The sequence below is a fragment of the Oryzias latipes genome, chromosome 2, assembly GCF_002234675.1.
Source record: "Oryzias latipes chromosome 2, ASM223467v1".
Taxonomy (NCBI): Eukaryota; Metazoa; Chordata; class Actinopteri; order Beloniformes; family Adrianichthyidae; genus Oryzias; species Oryzias latipes.
Window position 1 is genome coordinate 16,317,492 of NC_019860.2, and position 20,176 is coordinate 16,337,667.

At 41.2% G+C, this 20,176-nt stretch overlaps 2 protein-coding genes and 1 long non-coding RNA gene across 5 annotated transcripts in view; 2 read left to right on the top strand and 1 right to left on the bottom strand.

Moving 5' to 3' along the window:
• Positions 1-1,197: 1,197 nt before the first annotated feature.
• On the bottom strand, positions 1,198-4,680 carry atp5f1b (ATP synthase F1 subunit beta). The gene is made up of 10 exons (XM_004066557.4): positions 4,481-4,680; positions 3,472-3,645; positions 3,224-3,398; positions 3,028-3,149; positions 2,638-2,822; positions 2,405-2,563; positions 2,201-2,323; positions 1,917-2,129; positions 1,644-1,845; positions 1,198-1,568 (listed from the first exon to the last, which is right to left on the bottom strand). The coding sequence occupies exons 1-10, from the start codon at positions 4,581-4,583 to the stop codon at positions 1,471-1,473; spliced, it is 1,554 nt and encodes a 517-aa protein (XP_004066605.1). The 5' UTR covers positions 4,584-4,680; the 3' UTR covers positions 1,198-1,470.
• Positions 4,681-11,375: 6,695 nt separating this feature from the next.
• On the top strand, positions 11,376-15,380 carry LOC111949085. Its single transcript, XR_002875122.1, has 3 exons — positions 11,376-11,522; positions 11,874-11,949; positions 13,817-15,380. It is a non-coding gene; the product is annotated as an uncharacterized LOC111949085 (long non-coding RNA).
• A 1,716-nt stretch (positions 15,381-17,096) lies between these two features.
• LOC101170823 (collagen alpha-1(XXVIII) chain) overlaps positions 17,097-20,176 on the top strand; it is a 42,334-nt gene continuing 39,254 nt past the window's right edge. For all 3 annotated transcript variants that reach the window (XM_023965380.1, XM_023965383.1, XM_023965384.1), the window contains exons 1-3: positions 17,097-17,376; positions 17,480-17,632; positions 19,238-19,806. In XM_023965380.1, the coding sequence (XP_023821148.1) occupies positions 17,497-17,632; positions 19,238-19,806 (705 nt within the window). In that variant the 5' untranslated portion in view covers positions 17,097-17,376; positions 17,480-17,496. The remainder of the gene's footprint in view (positions 17,377-17,479; positions 17,633-19,237; positions 19,807-20,176) is intronic.

The following is a 20,176-nucleotide window of genomic DNA, read 5'->3' on the forward strand; positions in this document are numbered from 1 at the left end:
CTTGTAACTTGTCCGTTACATTTAAGATAGCACAAGGGATATAAAAAAAAAAGAGACATCCGAAAAATTTGCCTTAGGTTATTTACCCCTTGTGTTATCCTACGCACTTTAACATTGAGAGTGGGGTCATCTAGACCCACTAGACAGTGCTCTGAACCATTTTCTTCATTGATTTGTGAACCTCACTGGTGTCCATGGATTACATGAAATCTTTCCACCTTTATCCACCTTTGTCATGGTAGGGAGAACACGTCCATGCAAGGGTGGGGTCATCTAAGATAGCACAAGGGTTAAGGACAAAAAGCAGCTCTGATGATCGAACTAAACCTGAACTCAAAGCGTGACTTCAAATCATCAAAACAAACAAAAAAAATTGAATTAAAACAGGTTCGGTTTCGCTCTACTTCGTTTAGTGTTTCCTCTGCAGCTTAGATCAGTTTTTCCTTTTTCGTTCACAAAGACAGAAGCTTTTCAAAACACTAGAATGCGTTTTTGAATTGCAGTTTATGAAATGCCCTTTTTTTTTTTTACACCAAGCTTCCCTCTCAAGTTGAATGCTTTTGTAGAGAATTTAATTATTTTTACACTTCCGTCACATTTGTAAATTTATATTTTATTAGTTTTTTTTTTAAGTTTAATTTTTAAATATAAAATTATTTTAAATTGAACGTCATCTTGCACGATGTCATTGTTGTGAAAGGGCGCCACCGTGTGGAGGAACGCAGGCACTGAAGGGCATCAGCCCCTTGAACCAGCTAAGGTGAAAAATTTTAACTAGGATTTTAATCTGACATGGAGCTACAATGTCACTGCTGAGGATTGTTATTTGAAAGGCTTATAAAACAGTAAATCTTTTAAATTTTTGTATTTCTAACATTTAAAGGAAAACTTTTCCACCTTTTTACATTTAACATCCAATGATTTGTTAATCCACGAACTTCAAGCCTTACATTTCTCACAAACTATAATTTCTGAAATATTTCATGTCTTTTATGGATCCTAAAGGGTGGCAATTCTAAGAATGTGACCATCTTACCAGTTCAGAAAAAAAAATCTTTTAATGGCGTTTACCTACAAATTGGAACAGCTGATTTCATTTGGTGTAAATGTTCCTACATAACGCTGAAAAACTTCAGGTCTTAGTCTGGTCATCAAGCTCCCAAACCTTAAATCTAAAATGATATTTGACAGAATTCCCATCTTTGTCCACCGTTTTATTCAACTCAACAAACTGCAACACAGTGCAAAAACCAGACTGCCCCCTTGTGGACAGAGTTAGTACATACATCCTCCTGATGAAGCTATTGGGTCCAAATAAGATGATATTCTGTTGGGTTGTTTGTGTAAAGACAGAGTTTTATTCCTCTAACATTAAATAGAACTTTGTTTTCAGGATGACAGACAAGGACATTGGTATTTTTGACATATGTTTTACAAACAGGTGCCGCTGAGCACAACTGGGTCACGCGTTTACGAATGCTCTTCGGCCAGCTTCTCTGCTTTCTGCACCACCTCCTCGATGGGCCCCACCATGTAGAAGGCCTGCTCGGGCAGGGGGTCGTACTCTCCTGCGGAGACACATCAGCTTTATTAGAGAAGCGGCGGGAAGCTGTGAAGGGCGGTTTGGAGGAGGCGTTTCTCACCAGCTAGGATGGCTTTGAAGCCTTTGATGGTTTCTTTGAGGGGCACCAGCTTGCCCATGTGACCGGTGAAGACCTCAGCCACCTGGAAGGGCTGAGACAGGAACCGCTGGATCTTTCGGGCGCGAGCCACGGTCAGCTTGTCCTCCTCGGACAACTCGTCCATTCCCAGGATGGCGATGATGTCCTGAAGGGACTTGTAGTCCTGCAGAAGCAAATCAGTTTAATATCCAGGTTCTGCAGGAGCAAACGGGTGAAGGGGCTGAGGATCCAAACCTGGAGGATTTTCTGGACGCCACGGGCGACATCGTAGTGCTCGGCACCAACGATGTTGGGGTCCATGATACGGGAGGTGGAGTCCAGCGGGTCGACGGCGGGGTAGATGCCCAGCTCGGCGATGGCACGAGACAATACAGTGGTGGCGTCCAAGTGAGCGAAGGTGGTGGCCGGGGCGGGGTCAGTCAAGTCATCAGCGGGCACGTAGATGGCCTAAGGAGCAGACGACACTCAGCCTCCTGTGGTTACCCTGGACGTTCCACAAGGAAGGAGCAACTCCTCACCTGCACAGACGTGATGGAACCCTTCTTGGTGGTGGTGATCCTCTCCTGCATGGTACCCATGTCAGTGGCCAGAGTGGGCTGGTACCCCACGGCGGAGGGGATACGGCCCAGCAGAGCAGACACCTTTCAGGGCGGGAAGAAGCAGTTTAAGAGTCAGACAGGAAGCGGGAGCTCCTCGCCAGATTCCCACGCGACGGGTCTCACCTCTGAGCCGGCCTGAGTGAAGCGGAAGATGTTGTCGATGAAGAGCAGCACATCCTGACCTTCCTGGTCACGGAAATACTCGGCCACGGTGAGTCCAGTCAGAGCCACTCTGGCACGGGCGCCGGGGGGCTCGTTCATCTGGCCGTACACTAGCGCCACCTAGCAGGAAACGAGTGTGAGGCTCACTTTTTTTTCTCCCCCCTTTTAAAACAGAGGCTCCTCACTAGTCGCACCTTGGAAGTGGTGTCCTTCAGGTTGATGACCCCAGACTCGATCATCTCGTGGTACAAGTCGTTTCCCTCGCGGGTTCGCTCGCCCACGCCGGCAAACACAGAGTAACCACCATGAGCCTTGGCCACGTTGTTGATCAGCTCCATGATCAGCACAGTCTTGCCCACGCCGGCACCACCAAAGAGACCTGAGGACGCCATTCGTCAAGTAAAACCCGTGAGAACCAGAGATCACTTTTCTTTCATTTCAAAACACGTGTTAGCTAACTTTCTTTCATTATACAAGAACAAGTCTCATTTTTGAGGTCAAAGTTATCTTAGAGTTCAATTTAAGCTTTTATTTTTGTGTTTAAATAGCAGATTTGCAAAGTTGTCATCTAAACAGGGCCGTACCAATCTTCCCTCCCTTGGCATAGGGGGCCAGCAGGTCCACCACCTTGATGCCAGTGACCAGAATTTCCTGCTCCACGCTCATGTCTGTGAACTCGGGGGCCTCAGCGTGGATGGGTGCCGTCCTAAAGGCAGGGGAGGGGCATTTGAATAAAAACACACTATTTAAGATCCGCAAACTTCTGTATCCTGAACTCACTGTTTGGTGGTGATGGGGCCCCTCTCATCGATGGGCTCGCCAATCACATTCATGATCCTGCCCAGGGTCTCCGGACCCACTGGGATTCTGATGGGGGCTCCGGTATCCAGGACTTTCTGCCCACGGACCAGACCTTCAGTACCATCCATGGCAATGGTGCGCACCGTGCTCTCGCCTGGACACAACAGTTCATCAGAATCCAAAGGCGGCGTCGGGAGCCCTCGAGGGCGGCGGCGGCTGCCACTCACCAAGATGCTGAGCCACCTCCAGGACGAGCCTGGACTCGCGGCCTGCAACCTCCAGAGCATTCAGGATTGGGGGGAGCCCTTCGTCGAACTGGACATCCACCACGGCGCCGATGACCGCCACGATGCGCCCATTGGCGGTGGCAGCAGCTGCAGCAGGAGCAACATAGTCCCTGCCTGCGGATGAATACAGAGAAGTTGGAATTTTACAAAGTAATTTTGTGACATTTAAAGCACTTCAAGCAATCATAAGCACTCCCAAACATCGTTAGGTCCTCGAAACATCGTTTTTCCATATTCAAAAATGCACAAACAGCACAAATATGGAGAGGACGCCATGATGAAGTGATTCCAAAAGCTACTTTCTGCGCCCAGTTAGCTTAAGAGGCGCACGTGAGGTGCCCGATTGTCCGGGCTAACGTCAATGTCACGACTCAGGAGAGAGCAGACACCTTTGACACCTGAACCCCAACGTCAAGAACACCTAAAATACAAATAATAAAAACACTTGGTCGGTGCCGATCTGAAAAGAACTGCAACGAAATGTTTATGATTTTAAAAAGAAAGCACCATTTGCTGCGATTCAAAATGCGTCAATGTTTACCTAATGTTGCAACACGTTATAAACTCGTAATATTATACGTATTAATTGAACTACGCTTTATGATTTGGTTAACATAGCTGAAAAGCGTTCCAGAGATTGGCTAATTCTGCAGAAAGTGATGCTAACTTAGCATGCTAACGCCGCCTTGTGTCATTAGAAAGGTCATACAAATAAACACAACTAAAGTAGAAGTTCTGATAAACAGTGACGATATGACTCTTTATAATTCGAGAATACGCGTTCGCTTTATTAAAATTCAATTTCATAAGAGGCTAAAATGCCTTTAAATTTGACAGTTTTTCGTTTGAGGCCTAGTTCGTCCCAGGCGTACTGCTAATGTTAGCCGTTCTCGTGCGTCCTCCACGTCAATGCGACACTTCACGTTACAGGCAAACTAGCGGGACTCACGTGAAAGAACCGCGGGGGAGCCGGTGAGGGCTTTCAGGGGCTGGACCCCAGGCTTGAGAGCCTGCAGAGCCCCGGTGCAGCAGCGTCCCACAGCTCCTAACATGCTCAAAATGGCTGAAGGTGGAAAGAGACGAAGCGCTTCGGCTTTATAAATGAGTGACCGGAGGTGCTGACTGCGCCTGCGCACGACTTGAAGTGGCGACACGACGCATGCGTGAATGTGAGCAGCTGACACCGTGCCCTCCACCAAAGCTGACCTGTGTGTTTGGGTGAATCCAAAATCTACTCATTTGGGCGTGCAACTTTATTTTGAAGGAAGAGCCCTTAATTATTTTTATCGAGCCACAGATTCACAACAACATCACACCAGCGGTTAACCTTTATTGACCACAAAATGCCTAATTCTGCTGTTTGCACTCGTTTCTTTTGTAGTTTTATCTTGTGTTTGGAAAATTTTTTCTGCCACCATGTTCTAGCTAATTAGAAGGTTTCAAGTAATAAAACAAACTGTATGTAAATGTTGATTTTATGATTTTAAAAAAATAACAAAAGTACAATTTTAATAAGGGGAATTAAAAAAGATAACATAAAGCACTTTCGATCTAAAATTTCTGATTTCTTGGCTTTTTTTATGTGACAGTTGAAACATAGAACACACACTGTTAGTGACTCCAAATAACTGATGGTACAACCTGGACCTGCACTGCAACTGGAGCCATTGTTTCTAGTTTAACATGGTTTTATTTTAAAGAGTTTACAGCAAAGTTGTCCAAACAGGAGGAGCAAAACTTAATTTCTATTAATTTTTTAATTCAGCTAAACAAAACAATTTTGATTTTTCTTTTTTATACTCATCATATTAAGAGTAGTGGAAGCTGTGGCTGAGGTCAGATGTGAGCATTTGTGATCAACAGCATGGTTCCACACCAATGAAGATGCTTCTGGAGAAGAACTGAGAAGATCAGAATGATCTAGATTGGGACTTTGTAGATCTAGAGAAAAAATATGGCAGGATACAGAGAGAGGAGCTGCTGTTTTATATAAGAAGGTCTGGAGTGGCAGTGAGATGTGCTGTAGGCGAGCTCCTTCTTGCTTGCTGTGGTGATGGACAGACTGACAGAGAAGGTTAGACAGGAATTTCTGTGGATCATCATGTTTGCAGATGACATTGTGATTTGTAGAGAGCAGGTGGACAAAACAGCTAGAGGGGTGGCGGTTTGATCTAGAAAGAAATGGAGGAACAGTGACTACGTTGATAGAAGGACGCTGATGTTGGAGGAAGATCAAAGTTGGACGTTCGTGGGGGTGCGTGTATTGATTGGGGGCGACCCCTAAAGTGAGCAGCAAAAGACAGGGATGAACTTTTACAAACTCAAGTTATTAAGCACCAACATAGAAACATCACAGATGATTAGACTGACCTCCCAGCATTAAAAAAAAAAAAAACGGCTGAAAATAGCTATGCGATCACCATGGTAACTGCTTCCTCACATAAGCATGCAAAGATGAGAGGATATTTACTTATGATATGGTTCACATATTTTAAAAGAATCTGTCTGTTTACATGATTTCTCCTTATAGTTACTTATCTTTCTCAGGATTGTGTTTATACATGAAAACTCTCTAAGAGGCAAAGATGGGCACAGGCTGTTTTGAAAGAGTGCACTTGAAGGGTGTAGGACATTTTAAGACCAAAGTTTCTGAAACGGTTTTGCAAATCTCTTTACTTACAGAACCCAAAAGATTAAAAAAAAAAAAAAAAAAAACCTAGGGAATCTCTGTGCGTCAGGGACAAGGTAGAAAGTTTTTGATGATTAAAGTTTAAAGTCTTTGATCTCATGGGCAGAGGGTAAATGTGACCCTCCCTATATGTCAAATAAAGCTCTATCATTCCCATTAAGGCACAATTTAACATAGTCCATAAATGCTTTCATGTCCCCTGGAGCCAAAACTCATTTGAAATCAACAGTAGGCTAGTCAGGCGAGTCCAAATTGGACCATGTTGCTGGTAATGTTGCTGGGATATTTCAGAATCAGAATCAGAAATACTTTATTGATCCCACACGTGGGAAATTTGTTTGTCACCATAGCAACTGAAAGCAGAGGGAAAAAAAGACTAAGAATAATTTAAAAAAAACAAGAACAAAGAAAATGTAGCATAAATGCATACAAGGTGGTATAATTTAAAATGATTTAGGATCCCTCTGCGATCATTTTTTGATCTACTGAAAAAGATAATCACTAAATTAATTATGATGATGCCATCATTAGCCCCAAAACTGTTGTATTCGAGGACATAGTTTCTGCAGAGCGACAGAAGTTCTGTCTAAATTTGTATTTAATTACTTTACAAACTGGTTTGAACCCACCAGGATTTCTGTATTTCAAGCTGTAATACCAACAGTGTGCCACCAGGAGGTGCTGCTGTATCACCTTTGACAGAGTTTTTTGCATAAATGTCTCAAATGCTTCTTGTTTAAATATTAAAAGGTTAAATGATCAAAGGATTTTTTTCTTTGAGTTTTATCTTTTACTTGAATGATTTTTAATCAGAAATTATGAAACTGTGTCTGATTCCAGTTTTTTCAGGATTGTTGTTAAATATTGGAAGGGAAAAAACAAAAATTGTGACAGATGCAAATTCCTAGCAAATGAAGTTGCTAGAAAAGAAAGTTTCTGATTAAAAATAAGTGAATTGTTTTGAATCAAAACGTTGCCAATGAATTGAAAAAAAAAACACTACAATGTGAATGATTGCATCTAAGACTAGCAAGCCTCAGTTAGCAAACTTCACAGCTTTAAATCAAATCAAATCAAACCAAACTTTATTTATAAAATAGCGCTTCTCATGCAGTTGCGCAGTTCGAATCCCTTTAAAATTAAAAACAAAAAAACTCACAAAATTACAGTGAAAACCCAACCCACCCTTTACCCTTCCCACTCCCCTCCGTTAAAACATACGACCCATGACCCCCAAGTACAAAGAATAATGACTATGTAACTTCTAAAAAAATAAAATAAAAAATATAAAGTAAGGCTTGGCTATGCTGTGAGGAAACCGTATTTGGGAATCTCTTCACACCAGGAGCCAGCCTGGCCATAGGAGCATCGCCACAGTGCCCACCAGAACTGGGACAGCAACAGGGTCCACTTCACAGCCGTGAAGCTGCAAAGTTAAATTCCAGCTGCCCCAGCAAGGGTGCCAACTGCAGCAACATCCACAGACCGAGCCGGCAAGTCCTGGCAGAAAAGATCCCCACACGAAACACTGGGGCTAAAATCATGATAAGATACTAAAATTAAAGGGGTAAGATGTTTAGCCCTTGTGCTATCTCAGATGACCCCACCCTTACATTGACGTGTTCTCCCTACCATGACAAAGGTGGATAAAGGTGGAAATATTTCATGTAATCCATGGACACCAGTGAGGTTCACAAATCATTGAAGAAAAAAGGTTCAGAGCACTGTCTAGTGGGTCTAGATGACCCAACTCCCAATGTTAAAGTGCCTAGGATAGCACAAGGGTTACAAAAACATAAAATTGAGAATAAGATGCATAAAATGAAATTAAATACATATAATAGCCTATACTAAAACTAATAGAGTAAATTAGCAATTAATGTCAACTAAAAGCCTCTTCTTAAAGACCTCTACAGTCTCTACGGCCCTGAGGTTCTCCGGCAGGCTGTTCCACAGGCCAGGACCTTAATGGCAGAACGAAGTCTCACCGTGAGTTTTGGTTCTCATCTTAGGAACAACTAAGAGGCCAGCACCGGAGGACCTCAGGGTCCGCGAGGATTCATATTTTAAAAGAATATCAGAAGGCCCAAGACCGTGTGTGCAAGATGCTAATATTTATTCCAATATTGTGCTTAACACTTAACACTTTGCAGTAATTTATCAAATACTTTTTAAAAAGATTAGATGTCAATTTATTTCCAATTGAAGTGGCATCGTATTATGGCGTCTTACATTACTTCTTTTTTGTGTATCACCTGTATTTATGTTCTTTTTTTAACTTAAACATCTTTGATGCGTCTACTGACAAATATTATCCCCCCCCCCCTTTCCAAACGTTTATCTCTCACTCATGGTGGTATTTGGTGTTATTTATTGTTAATTTATTACAAGAAAAAAACTTAAAAGATTTCATTTGGGAATTCTAATAGGACAGTCAAGCACATAGATTATGTTTTAGGTGAGATTTTAAAATGAAAATAATTTGATTTATAAAAAATAAAACTGAGCAACTCTATTGGCAGAATTACTACCAAGAAGAATATGAATGAATAAATGAATATTCATTTATAATAAAAACAGGCTGCAACAACTGTAAAGCACAGTGGTGGAAGGGTAATGATTTGCGTATATTCTTGCTTGATACTTTTTTAATTTTTTAAAATGTCAAGCAAAATTTACTTCATATTATATACTTTAAAAAATGTTTAAATTCAAATCCACAACAGGGAAGCTTACAGGTATGACAGTAATGTCATTTTGTGACAATTACAATGTTTTATTTTTATTCTTTGTATTATGAAGTGTCAGGAATCAACATTACTTAAAAAAAAAAAAAAAAGCACAGATGAAGCTTGAGTTCCGAGTGGCTTGACGCTTTGAATGGAGATGATCAGGATGTAAACACAGATGTACAAACACTCCATGTTATTTTGGTCGGTTCCTGCAAAAAACTCTCAAAAAACCCCAAATGGATTAGAACAAACTCGAAAATATTGGTTTAGTGTCTTTAAAGTTGCATTAGGACAGTCTTTGAGCACAGACAAATGAGTCACCCTGCACTTTGTTTGTTTTTTTAAATAGAATTTCCAGTAGCTTTCTGATCTAAAATAATTCACAAACCACTGTTAAAAAGAGTCTCTAATCACTGTTCTGTTAAAAAAATGGTCCATCTTGATTAAGGAAATAGGTAAAAATGATCATAGTCATATTTTTATGTATCCATTTACAGATTTAATTTTTAAATACATGACAAAAAATCAAAATTACAGACTAACAGACATGTTAAAAATAGAAAAAAAAGCATCTTTCTCAGCAGGTTGTGCAGGCCACACTACAAAAAATAAAAGCAAATGTTTCGCAGGTAGAGTCAAAACTCACTGCTGCAGAGTTTTTCACATTTAAACACATCTACTATTTCAGGATTGAACACGTCTGAATTCATGCAAGCATTCATGCCACCAGACACAGCAAAGGAGTGCTCATTTTCAAAGTAAAAATTGCTTCTTTTTTTGTGGCAATTTTGATGTCTTTTTCCATTGATTTTGTTTTTCCTTTGAATGGGCTGTGTGTGCTTGCAGGTGATGGAAAGAAAAAAGGCTTGGCATTAATCCTGTACGCCCGTGAAGCATTATGACGTGACACAGTCAATACGGGGAGCAAGCAGCATACCTTCAACTAAAGTCTGATGATTGATGACTTGAGATAACTGTGTTCCTTGGCTGGTGTGTTCTGTGCTCCTTGATTATCCCTCGGAAACGCAGGAATCAGAAAATTGCAAACACTCGTTAAGAGTTTCTCCCAAAACAACACATTTTCTGCAACTATCGGACAAAGTTTTATCGCTCTGTAAAGAGTCATAATGCAAAGTTTGTGCTGCTGAAGTTACAGAGTTTTCACTGAAAGAGGTCACAGCACTGTGAGAGGCGGCGTGGTACAAGACCTGACCTGTTTCAAGCAATTGAATGCTGCGGGATGCTTTTGTTGTGACAGGTCTGCTTCACGCGTCGTGTAAAACTCTGATGGGCCTCGTCTTTATTTGACTCCATGGTAACAGCGTTAAATGCGTTCAAATATCTCCCTAAAGCAAATCCTTCTGTGTGTGGCAACAAGTTTTTTTTTTACTTAGGCTCACAATGAACCAGTGTTACAATCAAATTTGATGAATGTTTTAATGGGTTTTGGGGTACTTTTGGGTTCCCATGCAGCAACCAGAGAACTGTTCAAGTCACCTCAAACACACAAATTCTTTTCAAAAAATTAGCTTAAGTGACATTCCCATTTAGCTCTCACCCTATATTGCCCTGTAACTAAAACCTTGAAAAAGAAAAAAAGTAGCAAGAGTTATTTTGATTTTTTTCTATTAGAATGGGTCAATATTAGTGCAATTTGAGAGGTAAAGAGAAGGAAATTCTTCAATTTTAAAGTCCCATCATCTTCTCATCTATCTGCAAAGTGTTCCCAGTGGAATTTTAAATATGATTATGCTGTTTTTTTAGCCAAAACAAAAAAAACAACCTGTGTAGTTTTTTTGGACATAGTTTCTGCAGAGCGGATGCATTCTTTAGAAACGCACCTCTGAGTTTACAGACCCTCATACCCCTAACCTAACCTTACTGGTGCAACAAAAATGGCAGGCAAGACGAGGAAAACAAAGGCACATGGATATATTAGTCTACAAGTGAATGCATCAGAATGGAGCACAGGAGGAAGCTTTAGGCTTGAGGTTATAGCTCCTATGTCAAACCTACAAGCTTTTTTCCTTTTTTCATCTGCTCCTGATTCACAACATTTGAATAAACAAATATTCTAAAACGCAATTTAAAGCTTAATATTGTTTATAAATGTCTCCCACCGCGCGTGAAGTGCAACAAGAAAATGTTAAAAACACTAAACTCCCGATTTTAAGACAATCGGAGTGGGTCTTTTAATGTGAAGGTGACAGCAAAATGCCCCTCAGGAGGGATTTACCATTAGATAAGAGCAGTCGATTGCTTTGGGCCCCAATCTATTCTGGAGCTCCGTGATTATAAAAATGTCTAATCTGTTTACTTATAATGTTTTTATTTATGTTATTATTTGCCACGTCATTTGAAAACCCATTGCAATTAAATAACTTCAAAAGCCTGTGTGATATGTGTCGTATCCCCCCCTTCAGGTGACCACAATGGAGCATTCCATGAGGGAGTCAAATTGACCACCATGTCCGCCCGCGAGGCCGCCGTTTAGTTTGAAATTTAAGACCAAAGCAAAAACGGGACAGACGGACTATAGTAGTTTTGGAGAACTGTAGCAGCAGGAAAAGGTAAAAAAATAAAGTTCTTAGCAGCAAACCTTTCAAAAGTTTGGCAATTTTAAGGGTGTTTGAATGTAACTTTGTTGAAAGTCGCACTAATTCACAAAAAAGTAGAATGCTATTGCTAGTCGTTACAATGCTAACGCTGTTATGGGAGTGACAAACCTGTCCCAATTTATTTTAATAGAAACGGCAAAGTGATGACGGTAGCATCTTGTGAGTGATAGACATGATACTAGTATGTGATTTACTTCAAGTCGACCCAAAAGCTCAGGAGGAAACTCTTGTTTTCCTCCTCTTTTTAGCCCTCGTGCCCTAGTAAAAACACTCAATGATTGAGTCAATCATTTATCATTGCAGTTAACGGTGAAACTTAAGCAGGAATGCTGAATGCACGCTGCCACACACTGGAGCCAGCAGTGGATGATACCGACAGGTAAGACCACACCTATCATGAATGCTGTTACAATGAATGAGGAGGGCTTTTCCAAAGTAAAAACACATTTTTCTGCAAAGAATTTGTGTGTGGAGGGAGGTAAAACAACTTAAGTATGGCAGAATTTTAGGAGAAATGGAAGAAAATAAAAATGACAGCTTTCTTTATTTTTGCTTTTTGTGGCTATTATTAACCACCTTGTTTTGTTATATTGCAGCATTTAGCAAAATAAGAAAGGCTGAGACAATAGACGGAGGGCCTAAAACAGGGGTCGGGAACCTATGGCTCGCGAGCCATATATGGCTCTTTTGATGGTCACATGTGGCTCGCAGACAAATCTTTAATTATACTTTTTTTTTTTTTTTCATTAGACCAGTCCTCGGCGCGATGCGATGCCAGAGGCGCGCAGTAGTAGCGGTGCTTAGAGAGAGAAATCTGCGCCAGCACTTTCAGTTTACTATTATCTATTATTTCACAGAGTTTGTGCCAGCTGAAAACCTGTGAATTGCCGGGGCTAAAACTGCGCGCTCCCGTCTCTGAGAAAGAGCGCGCAGTTGTGGGGACGGGATGTGTGAGGAAGAAAGCAGAGGGTGGGGGTGAGGGGTTGTGGGGACCGGCAGCAGGTGAATCGCGCAGGGATTATAAAAACGTAAAACCCGCTGCCTGTCACTCACTGTGGCGTGTGTGTCTGGCTCCCCGTCTGCATGTGAGCAGTCTTTGTCACATCTAAAGAACATTCAGACCAACCTACGACCACGTTTAACGTCTCAACGCCTGCGTGAAGCAGAAACTCACCACGGATCAACCAGACTAGACCATCAGCAAAACTACCACGAGAAATACTCATCATTTATTAGCAACAGCATAACAATGTTATTGAAAAGAATCCACAGACTTATTCTACTTTAAAAATGTTGAAATTACATCAAATGCACACATTCATTTGTATATTTAGTTTTAAACATATTGTCGCGGACTGAGTTTAACTTGTCTGTTAGGCCGAGTTATAAGTTCTGGAGTTCTGGAACGCATCAAGCAGAGATCTGATTGGCTCTCAGTTCTGTCGCTCAGCCTGTTGTTAGGTAATTTGGACCAATGGGGTTCAGCTATGGGCCGAATAAGGGAAATGGAAGGGCTGGAGCGGGAGCAGGGGAATATAAAGTTAGGAGAAGCGCTCTCATCATGTCTCGCTGGAGAGATTCAGAAGTTGCTGAATTAATTGTACAGCGTTTGTTGTGGTCTGCAGTAACCAGAATAAAGAACCTTAAAAGAGGTTAAGTCTCCGTGCCTCAGTGTGGGAAAGGGACACTACATTATTGTCTGGCTCTTTGGAAATTACATTTAAAAATATGTGGCGTTTATGGCTCTCTCGGCAAAAAAGGTTCCCGACCCCTGGCCTAAAATAACTCCTACACGAGCAACTGAGTGCTAAACTCATCCTTAGTGGGACTCAATTTTTAATTTAATTTAATACTAAAGACTTGAAAGCGACTTTTTTTTAGGATGGAAAAATACTTTGAAACACCTGCAAATGGGGGCTTAGACTTTTCCCCCCCCCCAATGTAGTTAATAAACATGGATGATATTAAGGTACGTTGTGTTTTTAAAGGTCTGATCTTATTTTGGATCTATTGAAAAAGTCTTCTCAGTGGTCTTCTAGGCATAATTATGTGGTTTTTAGCCAAAAAGACATAGGACATAGTTTCTCCAGAGCGGCAAAGTTCATTAGAAATTCCCCTCTTAAGTTGTGGGCGGGACCATTGGCTCGGAGCAAGCAGGCAATTGTTGTAACTTTACATAAAATAAGTGGGTGCATCTTCCCGCATCACATGTTTTAATTAATTTTTTTTTTTTTTTTTTTTTGCAGCATCCCTTCTTTCCCCGTCCCGAGCGTGCGGCCTGACCCAACTGCTGCGTAGCGAAAAATGATGCACGCCTCGCGCCGCTGGGCAAAATGTTGGCTCATTATCCAGATGCCTGCTGGGAGGCTTGTCAGGTAGACCAAAGGCGTTTTAAAAACTATCACAAACAAAAACGTAGTGTGAAAATGAGGTTTATAGAGCAAATTGTGTCCCAAATTATTAAGCCATGTGATTTAATAGATCCAAATGCGTTTTCACTGTATTTGGAAAAGAGAAAAGTCTGCAAATCTTTGTTGGTTATGAACAATTAAAAGCGAAAACTGTTGGAAAAGTACAAGTTTGACGAGAACAGAAATTGATTTTTACGGTTTGTGAAAAATCCCAGATGACAGCTTCCACTATATTTTTAGTTAGTAAACTGTGATTTTGTACGCCGCTAGTCTTTTTACACAATATTATCATGTTTGCTAACAGGGTTCAGCCTTAAACAACGTTATCCTCTAATTAGAAAATCTTTTAAATCTAAATAAAATTTAGTTTTGTTTTAGAAAAAAAAAACCCACATAAAGCTGCTATGTCTGGGATCAACGTAAATAAGTTATCAGTTAAAAAAAAGTTCTTGTTTTTGTGTTGATTCAAGAGCTGCTGTGGCTCTCGTTTACCTTCATCTGATGTTTTTTTGTTTTTTTTCTGAGTGTGTGTGTGTCTACAAGGTGAATTATGTCAAAAAGATAACAACTGATTACTTTCTGTGAATCATAGTTGGCTGCTTTTGCAAGGACTGATGCCTGAAGGCACAATTATCCAGACTTTCGTGGGTAATTCTCAGAGTCAGGGTTTGAAGGCACAATCAATGAAAAACCTAAATAAAAGATTCTGTACTTGAGGGCAAATTCCATGTTTTTATCAGAACAAGCCCCTAAAAACAGCTGCTTTTTTTTCTCTGGTTTTGTGAGCAGAAATTGCAGATAACAACGGCAAATATTTTATTTCAAATATACTGGTGGAGACTAAAATCCCAACTTCCACCAGCTTTACTTTGGACCCAGTGGGTTTACAACCCCAGCGCCCCCGAGAAAGCCCAGCTGCCGCAGTCAGCTAGCATGAAATATTGGAGGAAAAGTTTAGCTCATCACTGGAATGTTTCCAGCTTGTGATGATGTATTTGAACCAAGCCCTGTTGACATTCATCCATGTACATTTTGGACTGATAAATACTTTGGGACTGTTACTATAGGTATTAAAACAAAGTTCACAAAATGTCCTGAAGTAGTCACAAAAGTTTAAGTTTTCCAATTATGAGTGACAGGACACTGGAGAATTGTTGTGATCTGCTGCTGGACGGCACCTTTTCCATCACCTTCAGTCACTTTGCTCACCTGGCAGGTGTGGGCCAATAATCCTGGTTTGTACCTGCTAGGGATATAAGCCAGAGGAACCTTAAACAAAGAAGCAGAGCAGGAGGTTGAGTGGGAGCAGAGTGTTGGTTAGAAAAATGTCTGCTATCAGTGATGTGCAGTCAGGAGAGGTAGGTGAGGCTGTGCCTCACCTGTCATTATGGTAAGAAAAGAGAAAAACTAAATTCAATTATTATATTTAATCAGTAATTTGTGCTTTGCAGTCATTTTCCATTTAAGGTGTTTTTCTTTTCAAAATCGCTGAATTTCCGCATTTGCCGTTCAGATACTAAGAAGTGACGTGCGATGAGGCACCAGCCCGCTGAGCCTCACCTTGGATTGCGCAATACCTATGCCGTCAGACGGTACTGCTGTCTCTCTGGATTTCGGTTCAATCACTTGTACTATATGAGCTGAGTTTATATAATTTAGCAGATGTATATGATGTACAGTGTTTGTTTTTATAAATAACTGTATGTGAGGGACGTGTTTCTTGTGCTGAGCGCTAAACGCCGGCAAAAAAGCTGCTGGGTGAGGCCAGCAGTTCTCATGCCTCATGTTAGGGGGCGCCGGTGAGCCCTGAGATTATGATGCTAGAAAATACTAGAAGAAGTGATAGCAAGCGGCAAGTCATTTTCTTCAGAAGGAGCGGCGTATGGACTTTATTTACAAGTAAAGGTAAGACGATAATAACGTTTGCGCTTTTTTGACGTCAGTGCCTCACCAGCCATTAACATCACCGCACGTCACTGTCTGCTATAATGCCGTGGTGCAGAAGTAGAGTGCTCAACCCCTGATCGAAAGGCCACAGGTTCGGTTTTGCCCAAGTGTCCTTGGGCAGAACGCTGAACCCCATTGCTCCTGGTGGTTATTGGTTGGCGCCGGTGTAAAGCTACGTTCACACCGCCATCGGTAACATGCATTCAAGCGGCTGCTTTAAATGAAAACTCAATGTAAATTGGTTTTGGGCTTCTGCGTTCAGTTTCTATTACTGTTTTTGGATTTACATACAAAACGCTTGGCAATTGAATGCCCATTGAAAGTTAAACCAAAACTAATTGGCTAATTAAGCAAATAACTATTGTCAGTTGGGGTATACTAAGCCTGGTCTGCAAAAATGTAGCCTTAAAAGAAAAGAATAACTGTTTTTCAAGAAAAATTGTCCTATTTTCTGTCACTTTTTAAATTGCAAAATATTGTAAGTTAAACATGTCTTACTAACAAGAATTTTTTTCCCAAAATAAACATTCTTGGTAAGACTGTTTTTCTTGCATCATTAGCATAATTTTTGTGTGTATTTTAAGACATTTTTTCAAATTTTAAGAATGTGACTTATTTCAAGGGGGCTTGCTTTTGCAGTGTGATGAAATAAAACAGTAAAGGTGTTTGACACTTTCATTGTTGACACATGTACACGCATGCAGGGGGGATGCAATAGTTCACTTCCCCTTGATTCAGTTCAATGGCATAACATACTATTTGGTTTTAAAGTCAGAACTGTGGCATCCCTCGTAACTTTTACCCATACGTATTTTTTTGTCTTCAAATTTTGAGCCTGAAAGACCACCAATTTAAAAACTGAGAGTACAGATCGAAGCCTGTAGAAACTATCAACAAAAACAATTTTTTTTCTATTCTGGTCACTTTCAGTGCATCAGTTTAATGTATAGTCCTAGTTTGATATCAGCTTGTTGGCCCAGTAACCAGTCAGTCACAAATGGGGCTTTCCCTCCTCTAGTTGCTTGAAATAGCACAGTTAAAACATTAAAAACGACTTCATAAAACAAGAGAAAGGGCGCTCATTCCTCAGTCAAGATCACAGATTTATGGAGCGCTACTGCCTCCACTCCCATCCCAAATCGAAGTGAGGGAGTCAAAAAAAAAGTGAGGGAGTCAAAAAAAAAGAAAGAAAAGGGCCGGACTTCCCTCCAGTTTCTGCAAGCTGAGCCAAACTTCAGAGAGGAAGAGACAGTCCTAACTTTTGGAACGGCGATGCTGCTGCTGCTTCTCATCATGTTATGAGCATTGGGTGATCTGCAGACTGCCAGCCACTTGAAGAAGATCCTTCACATGGAACCAAGTTTTGAATGAAGAATCCCTCATTTTCCTCTTTGCACTGCTTTCCTAAATCTCCTGCATAACTTTTGAGGGATCGGCAGCATTGTAAGGTATGGATTTTTGGTTTCTCGCATGCATGCTTGCTAAAACATCTTTTCTTTTTAAGTGATCCAGCTCTTTTTCCCCTGAAGGCAGTTTTTTTTTTATGTTTAGTCCTCTCAGGGAAAGTCATGGACCCCTTTCTGCACTGGCTCCTGCTCTTTTGGGGACTTCAAGGTCTGCTGGCACAAGATCATGAAGACGAGATTGTAAAGACCAAGAAAAGAGTCAGACAGTCGCCTAATTCCATATCACTAAATGAGAAATGTAAGCTGGAGACTTAAGTAAATTTGGAAGGGTTTGAGATTTCCTTAAAAAAAAACGGAGATGAATTTCTGCAGGTATAAATAAAGTTTAAAAAGAAATAAGGAATATAATCCCCACATTGCTAGAGGATGCAGTCCAATAGGACTGATGGTGTCTCTAAGGCCCTTTCAGAGCAATCCATCTCCCATGTGTCCGCTCAGCACTCCGTCACTTAAACGTTTCATTCACTCAGACTCCTTGTTTCCCCAGGCCTTTTCTGTCTCTGACATATTTCTCTGAAGATTAATGTCAAATATCCGAAGCCTATATTAAATCGCAGACTTCCTTCCAACAATTGGCAGTTTATGCTGCAAACAGAGTTGCTTTCATTTCATCTCCCAAATGGCGTGTCACGTTTATTAGGTTATTGCAATTTTCCGAGGGGGGGAAATATGGATCAGCGCTTAAACTATTTACGTCTCATCTTTTCAAAGGCCCGTCAGATGATTGTTTTTGCCTTGCACTTGTAAAAACCTGTAAGCTAAGGGTGCTTTTAATTTGATAGAATAATTAGCAGGAAGTTAAGAGAGAATTTGCAATAGCCTTTTTCTAAGTATGCGTTATTTTCTTCTTTTTTTACTGGTAATTTTAGAGTTTAGGAATGAATTGGGATTTTAAAAAAGGTGTTTTCTTTGCTTGTTTGGACAATCATTTTAGCATAACTATCAAGCTTACGTATAAATCTAGCAATTCGCTTTTTAAGAACGGCTGAATGCCACTTCTTAAACACGCTTTTAGCATACAGTGTTCACACTGGACTGTCACTACCTGATGGTAGCGAAGTACATTACAGTACAGTTGGAAGGATGTCAAAACGGCGCAAAATCTTGCTCTAGGCTTTTTCCTTCACAGCTCTATTCCGATACACAAAAGACTCTGTTTCATATAATTGCGGCCGGGCTCAAACGCAATTATTAACCCCTCCTTCATGATCATTTATCAAATGGTTGGTACTTCTGTGATATGTCACTACTAAATCCGAGTCCCTGATTGGTTTAAAGTTCAACTGCTTTAACGCACCTTCAACGGTCGCTCGTTTTGTAAAAAGAGCCTGAAAACGGACGTAAAAACTTGTGCAGTGACATGGGGTCTTAAGAATTTTAAATGCAGAAGCCCGAAATGTGCATTTATGCCCGTTTTGTACATGGACTTTCCATTGAAAGTGGCCACGTTTCCCAGCCTGTTGTGAACGTCGCATTTCTGTCACATATCAGCTAAGTCGACCTTTGCAGAGAACGCTGTAGATGTCACTAAAATACGCGATAATTCTGCTTTTCCAAATTTTGAGATTGTGAAAAAGACGAGAACAAAACTCCTGTTGGGTTGATGCTGAAGGATGTTTTTGTGGACGGATACATTCATTGGCGAACATGAGCAATAGAACAAATCCTAAATTCCTAAAAGAAAGAAATCTACATTTAAACATTTTTTTTGAACAACTAAACTGAAAAATGAACACTAAATATGACACACATGAGCAAATGTTGAAGAGGTAAATCTAGGTAAAAGAAGCTTTCATGTAAATGGAACTTTCAATCGTTTAAGCCAGGCCCTCCTTCTCCTCAGCTGCCCTCGACGATGACTGCAGGATGGACTTGGCTTTTCTGGTTGACAGCTCAGAGAGCGCCAAAGACAACCATGCCCAGGAGAAGCGCTTCGTCATTGACGTGGTGGACCGCCTGCAAAGTGCCCGGCTGCAGTCGGGCCGTGGACTCGGCTTTCGAGCTGCTCTACTACAGTACAGCAGCCATGTCATCATAGAGCGGAACTTCAGCAATTGGAGGGGCGTTGAAGACTTCAAGGCTAGAGTTACTCCAATGGCTTACATCGGCCACGGCACCTACACGACCTACGCGATCACTAACCTCACCCGCATTTACCTAGAGGAATCGAGCATCAACAGCATCAAGTTGGCCATCCTGCTCTTTGATGGCATCTCCCACCCCAGGAACCCCGACATATCTGCAGCCATGGCAGACGCAATGAACCAGGGAATTAAGTTCTTCACAATAGGGATCACTCCTGAAGCCAATGAGGCCGCCAACATCGCTCATCTGAGTCGGATCGCTGGATCTTCCCGCAATGTGCACAACCTGCAGGATGCAGGCATTGTGGCAAAAGTCATCCAGGAGATTGTAAGTCTAGACATTTCCTTGCATGTTACTTGCCAAACCTCATCTTGCTATCTTGCCGCACTGCCATTGTGTGCTTCGTCTTTGTGTAACCAGCAAACAGACACTTTTCAAAACAGAAAAAGCTGTCGAGATCATATAAACCCTCTTAATACAGTTTCATTAGAGGATTCACGTGATGACATGTTTTGGTATGCATGCTCAGGCGTGCACCAAATAGCCCAAAGTCGTTAAGGAGCATATCTGTGGCCCTAAAGGTTCCTGTGAAATTGCATGTATGTTTGTTAATTGCCTTTCTCCTCAGGGTAGACGTTTATGGTTCTGAAGCTTCAAAAAGTGATTATGTAGACAGACGTTCTCCAAACGGTGGTGT

Coding starts and splice junctions, on each gene's coding strand:
- atp5f1b (XM_004066557.4), bottom strand. CDS start 4,583: ATGTTAGGAGCTGTGGGACGCTGCTGCACCGGGGCTCTGCAGGCTCTC. Junction 2,324..2,404: donor TCACTCAGGCCGGCTCAGAG/GTGAGACCCGTC, acceptor CCGCCCTGAAAG/GTGTCTGCTCTGCTGGGCCG. Junction 2,130..2,200: donor GTTCCATCACGTCTGTGCAG/GTGAGGAGTTGC, acceptor TCTGCTCCTTAG/GCCATCTACGTGCCCGCTGA.